Source organism: Mandrillus leucophaeus, unplaced genomic scaffold, assembly GCF_000951045.1.
Source record: "Mandrillus leucophaeus isolate KB7577 unplaced genomic scaffold, Mleu.le_1.0 Scaffold242, whole genome shotgun sequence".
NCBI lineage: Eukaryota > Metazoa > Chordata > Mammalia > Primates > Cercopithecidae > Mandrillus > Mandrillus leucophaeus.
In genome coordinates, this window is record NW_012102499.1 from 3,249,902 (window position 1) to 3,256,645 (window position 6,744).

The following is a 6,744-nucleotide window of genomic DNA, read 5'->3' on the forward strand; positions in this document are numbered from 1 at the left end:
ACTTAATTTCTCTGAAGTTTCTTTTAATACTGTAAAGCTCCTTATTAGACAACCATGGGCCACCACTGTTACCCATGGGCCACCAGTGTTACTGATCTCTTTGGAAAGGTTAAGACAGCCTTCAACTCAGGCCGGGTCTCCTTTCATTTATGCAGGAGCAGGTAACCTGCCTTGAGGATAAAATCTGCCAAGAGATGCCCCTTCCTCCTCTCTTTGATATGCAGCCTCAGCCAAGTTTTCATCTAATAAATATTTACTGCTGGAAACTAGGAGACACAAGCATCTGTAAGCCACGGGCTCTACCCTTCACCTCAAGTGCCTATTTCAACAGTGAATGAAACCGAAGCCCAGAGAGGGTAAGTGGCTTCTCTAAATCAGACAGCAGTAAATATCAGAGCCCTAATGAATAAATTATCTACATTCATAATGCTTCTACTTTACATAATATTAATATGCAATTTCTTAAAGTAAAAAGTATGCCCTAATATTAAAATTAAAGTAGCTGTATGGTTAAGAATATTCACTTTGAGCTGGGCGCAGTGGCTCACGCCTGTAATCCCAACACTTTGGGAGGCCAAGGCAGGTGGATCACGAAGTCAAGAGATCAAGACCGCGGTGAAACCCCGTCTCTACTAAAAATACAAAAAAATTAGCCAGGCGTGGTGGCGGGCACCTGTAGTCCCAGCTACTCAGGAGGCTGAGGCAGGACAATGGCGTGAACACTGGAGGCGGAGCTTGCAGTGAGCCGAGATCTCTCCACTGCACTCCAGCCTGGGTGACAGAGCAAGACTCCATCTCAAAAAAAAAGAATATTGACTTTGTCCATTAAATACTGACAAATTTAGGAAGTAACGAAAAGCTATTTTTGGTACTCTATCACACCTTAGATAACTTTTCCTTTCCACTCTTAGCATCAACGTCTTCATAGTTTTTTTTCCTAACCCCCTCTTAAAATCTCTTTTCAAGAACTATATTACATATGACTCCCAGTAATGTATAAAATAATAGTTTAAAATGTCATCCCTCCCAGGAAAACATTTCACCCATTCTACATATATTTACCTCCATGCCCTATAACAAACTTACCAAAGCATTTTAGGCAGCCTTTGGGAGGTGGCAGAGGTGGCTTCTGATAGGATGAGACTGTCTCACCATTGACCCCATGACATCTTCCCAATTTACCTACATCACCACCCCGAAGTCTGCTCTTGGATTTCACACTGCACTTGGTTTTATTATCTCCAAGGAGGCGTCTTTTCCAAAAGCTCTTAGAGTAATATGATACCACCTGAGGATGCTCAGTATAGATAAACTATTCGTTTAGGACTTTCATATGTTCCCAGTTTCCTAGGAAGTTTCCTCAATGCTCACACCCTCACATCCTGACCACTGTCCCTGGGATAAGTCACTTGGAGGCAGCTGTTCTCGGGATCCCCAAAAGCCTGAAGCAGAACAGGTTCTGAGGCAAAATCCTCTATAATTATATTTTAAAACAGTAGTTTTATCCCAGTTCCTTGGGAGACCAAGGCAAGTGGATCACCTGAAGTCAGGAGTTCAAGACCAGCTTGGCCAACATGGTGAAACCCAGTCTCTATTAAAGATACAAAAACTTAACCGGGCATGGTGGCAGACACCTATAATCCCAGTTACTTGGGAGGCTGGGGCAGGAGAATAGATTGAATCCAGAAGGGGAGGTTATAGTGAGATGACATTACACCACTATATTCCAGCCTGGGCAACAGAGTGAGACTCTGTCTAAAAAAAAATAAAAATAATACAACAGTAGTTATAAGATGTTCTTCATATATTCACACAACAAATATTTATTGAACTTTACTGTATAGTATTCCTACTACTATAAAAATATCAGTAAAAGAAGACATTGCCTTTGCCCTTGGACAGGTCATAGTCCAGGAAGTAAGACTTGCAAACAAGTATAATAAAATACGCTACAGAAAGCTGTAAAACAATCAAAGATAATACACAATGGGAAGGTAGATAAAGAAGTAAAATTCTTCTGCCAGGAGGAAGGGAAAGCAGAGTTCAGGGAATACTTCAGAGAGTTGATGCCAACTCTCTGATGTTGGGCCTTGTGAGATATTAACAACCTCCTCCTCCTCCTCCTCCTCTTCTTCTTTTTAATTGACTTTTATTTTTTACAGAGGTTTTATGTCAACAGGAAAAGTAAGTGGGAAACTTCCTACATACCGTCTATCCCCACACAGGCACAGCCTCCCCAACTGTCAACATCCCATACTAGAGTGGTACATTTGTTACAATTGATGAACATACAATTACACATCACTATTACCCAAAGTCCATAGTTTACATTAACAGTCACTCTTGATGTTGCACATTCTGTGGGTTTTGACAAATGTATAATGACACATATCCACCATTGTACTATCATATAGAATAGTTCACTGCCCTAAAAATCCTCTGTGCTCTTTTTTCATCCCTCCCTCCTCACTAGCCCCTGACAACCATTGCCATTTTTACTGCCTTCATAGTTTTGCCCATTTTCGAATGTCATACACTTAGAATCATACAGCCTTTTCAGATTGTATTCTTTCACTTAATAATACACATTTAGGTTCCTTCCTTTTTTGTGTTTTGCCAGTTTATTTCTTTTCAATGGCATATGATGTTCCATTTTTGGATATACAAAAAAAGTTTACCTACTGAAAGACATTTCCGTTGCTTCTAATTTGGACAATTATGAATAAAGCTGCTATACAAACTTTCTTTTTAAAAAAGTTTTTATTGAAACATAATTTGTTTACTATATAATTCACTCACCGAAAGTATACTACTCAACAGCTTTGAGCATATTCACGTGTTGTGCATGCATCACCACAATCAATTTTAGAACATTTTCATCACCCCAGAAATAAACTGCTTCACTTAGCCTTCTCTTCAATATTTGCATTCCTCCCTATGTTACCAGTAATCTACTCTCTGTCTCTATCTATTTTTCATTTCTAGACATTTCATCTAAATGGAATCATACAATATGTGGATTTTTGTGTCTGGCTTCTTACCGTGATATTTTCAAGGTCCATTCATGTTGTAGCATGTATTAATACTTCATTTTTCTTTCTATGGACAAATGACACCCCATTGTATGGATATATCACATTTTGTTTATCCATTGATTTAGTTGGTGAACATTTGAATTGTTTTCACTTTGGGGCTATAATGTTGCTGATACAGGAGTTAAGAAGAAATTACCTAGGCAGATAATAAGGGTATGGGAGTCCTCAGTAAATCTTTTCTTTTTAAAGAGAAGCAGCCCCAAATCATTTTCTAACAAAGAGCAGCCTATAAATTCAAGCTACAGACATAGACAAGCAAGCTTGGAGCTTGCACAGATGAATGCTGGCAGGAACTAGGGAACTAGACATGTTCAAGATGGTGGCTCCATCTTCTTTTCTCTGTCAGCCACATGTACAATAAGGAGCAGAGAAGATGGCACCGATCAACTGGAAAGCCCATTTGCGTAATAAGATTAGGTTGGGGCAACCAGCCTTGCTCGTACACTATGTAAACATCATACCTGATTGAACCAATCTGTGAGCCCTATGGAAATCAGACACTGCCTCCTCAAACCTGACTATAAAATTTGGTGCATTCGGTGCCAGCCAGTCTTTTCCACTTGGAGACTCTTACTGGTCTATAGAGAGAACTGTTTCTCTTTCTCTTATCTTCTGCCTATTAAACCTCTGCTCCTAAACTCCCCATGTGTGTCTGTGTTCTAAATTTTCCTGGCACAGGATGATGAACGCCAGGTCATATACCCCAGATAATGTAGCCCCTTCAAACTGGGGGCTCATGTCTGATGCCAAGGTACAACCTTCATCGACATGGTGAGTAGAGGAGCAGACTCCAACTCTGTCCTTTCATTTCAAGGCTCTTGACCTTCATTTTAGAACCAAATCAAACCAAATACTGGGCCCCCTTCAGCCATTTTAAAACAATTAGCATAGCTTCCAGCCTTGCAAGACTTAGAGGATAGGCTTACAGAGAAGAACATGGAGAATCCCCCCAGCATCCACAGGTGACTAATTCTCCACCTCCACAAGTTCTTTGCCCTTGGTTTCATCCCAATTTTGTCCTTCTTAAAGTCTTCTTGAAGTCTGAATTATTTCTGCAATCCCAAGCTTCAGACACTTCAGGGTCAGCGGCATAAGCATGGACAGGTACAGAGAAGGATGGTTGAGTGAGGGAACTGTAGTGGACATCCGTTTTGATTTGTTTTGTTTTGCTTATGTTTTGACACTAAGCATTCATAAATTTTTCTGGAAAACCTACTCAAGTGCCCTCTAGAAAACAAATCTCATTTTTGGCCAAGCACGGTGGCTCACGCCTGTACCCCAGGACTTTGGGAGGTCGAGGCAGGCAGATCACGAGGTCAGGAGATCCAGACCATCCTGGCTAACACGGTGAAACCCTGTCTCTACTAAAAATACAAAAAAATTAACCGGGTGTGGTGGCGAGTGCCTGTAGTTCCATCTACTCGGGAGGCTGAGGCAGGAGAATGGTGTGAACCCGGAGGCGGAGCTTGCAGTGAGCCGAGATTGCACCACTGCACTCCAGCCTGGGTGATAGAGCGAGACTCCGACTCAAAAAAAAAAAAAAGAAAAAAGATAATGTTTTAGTCCATAATGAACAGCCCCATGTACACTTCTGCCAAAATGGCATCTGTGAGCTCTGCAGCACCATGGTAATCCTCAAGGGGGTGGTGCCTAGGTCCAGATTGAGAAAGGGTCGTGATATGGGCATGAAGGGCATAAACCTTTTTGCACCAGCAGCCTCATCCTTTCCTAGTTTTTTTTTCTTACTTTCTCATTCATTCTAAAGCATCTTTTCCTTACTCTCAGCTATACTTTACCTAGGTGGTTGCCTGATCAACATTCCTGCCACAGACACCTAGGTGATCTTTTTGCCCATTAAAAATGTCATCAATCCAGGCAGCCTGGAGATATACACAGTGAGGGGAACTACTTCCCAAAAGTGACTTTTTAGTAAAAAGATCTCAATATCGAGGTCAAAATATGCTTCCCCAAATCATGAGGATGCCCTGCTTGTCAAATTCTTAAGCAGCATTCACAGTGTTCCTGATACCCTACCCCAACCAGCAATACCCCAAACACTCCCACCAACTTGTATGACAACTTTTTAAAAATCGTGATTAAACCACTATTTCTGAAAATTTTACCTGTCCTTGACCCTCTCTTCAGATATGGAAGGCCTGTCTTCCTTATTGCTCTAAAAGAGATGAAGCAGTGAATAGGGAGGAAGGTGCAGGCTGCCATACAGTATCAGTAAGTCTCAAGCAAAGAGGTAGAAAAGAGCTCATCTCCTCAGACTTCATCAGGGAGAGAAGGGGCTTTTGGAGGCACATGATACTTATTCCTCCACAAGAGCTCCAAGGGATTGGTCACCTTTTAGAAGTCAAAGGAGGCCGGGTGCAGTGACTCACACCTGTAATCCCAGCACTTTGGGAGGCCGAGGCGGGCGGATCACGAGGTCAGGGTATTGAGACCATCCTGGCTAGCATGATGAAACCCCGTCTCTACTAAAAATACAAAAAATTAGCCGGGCGTGGTGGCGGGCGCCTGTAGTCCCAGCTACTCAGGAGGCTGAGGCAGAAGAATGACATGAAGGAGGCGGAGCTTGCAATGAGCAGAGATTGTGCCACTGCACTCTAGCCTGGTGGACAAGCAAGACTCCGTCTCAAAAAATAAATAAATAAAAAAAAGAAGTCAAAGGAGGCTGTCAGCAAGAGCTGAGCTAACTCCTACCTTTCCCTAACCACAAGCTTGTGTTACCCAAAACCTATACCCCCCAACACAATACACAGAGAAAATATTATTCTTATTAGAATATTTATTGGGGAGAATCAAGATTCTCAACAAGAAGTGAATTATTGTGGGGGGAAATTTTCCTCCCTGGAAATGCTTTGGAAGCATTTTCTGTCCAGTTAGTAAAGGCACATCACTGAACACAGTGCTTTTAGCACTGGTCGGGACGACTGGACACACCAGGCTGACATGATACTGGCAAGTGGGGTTTGGATGTGGCATAGGCTTCCTGTGGGGCATGGATTTGGGGATGCCTTTGACACAATATCTTCCCCTTAAATGCCTCAACTTTCTGGGGCTGTCTGTCCTTGTCTATGATCTGTCTAATCATTGTAGGATAATTCTGGCCAACAAAGATAGCTTGTTGGCTGCACGATTTTGTACATATCAGTTTGCAGGAGGGAGCCATGTAGTTACAGGGATAGCCCTGTACAGGCGCTGCTCTGACCTGCACTTCTAGGTTGTGCTGAGCTTTCCCAAGCTCCACTGGGAAGACAAGGGGCTCTTGGGGACAGGTGATATCTATCCCATGCCTATGCCCCAGCTTCTCCTCTAGGAACTTCCCAGTGTCTTTCCTAATTTTCTGAGCTTCAGTAGTCCCAGTAAAGGCAGCTCTACTTTTAATTTGACCTCTATACTGCACAGATGATGACAGGGAGGTACCCTTTTCCCAGGAACTTTCTTGTTCTTCATCTGTTATGTTGGCATTATTAAAATGGTGAGTAGAGGAGCAGACTCCAACTCTGTCCTTTCATTTCAAGGCTCTCAGCCTCCATTTTAGAACTAAATCAAACCAAATACTGGGCCCCCTTCAGCCATTTTAAAACAATTAGCATAGCTTCCAGCCTTGCAAGACTTAGAGGATAGGCTTACAGAGAAG

The 6,744-nt window shown here is 42.4% G+C and overlaps 1 protein-coding gene across 1 annotated transcript in view; it reads right to left on the bottom strand.

The window, feature by feature from the left end:
* Positions 1-5,810: 5,810 nt before the first annotated feature.
* The window catches only part of LOC105541654 (spermatogenesis-associated protein 31D1-like), a 2,232-nt gene continuing 1,298 nt past the window's right edge, over positions 5,811-6,744 (bottom strand). Inside the window, 2 exon segments of the mRNA XM_011982793.1 lie at positions 5,811-6,107; positions 6,109-6,575. Coding sequence (XP_011838183.1) covers positions 5,811-6,107; positions 6,109-6,575 — 764 coding nt within the window.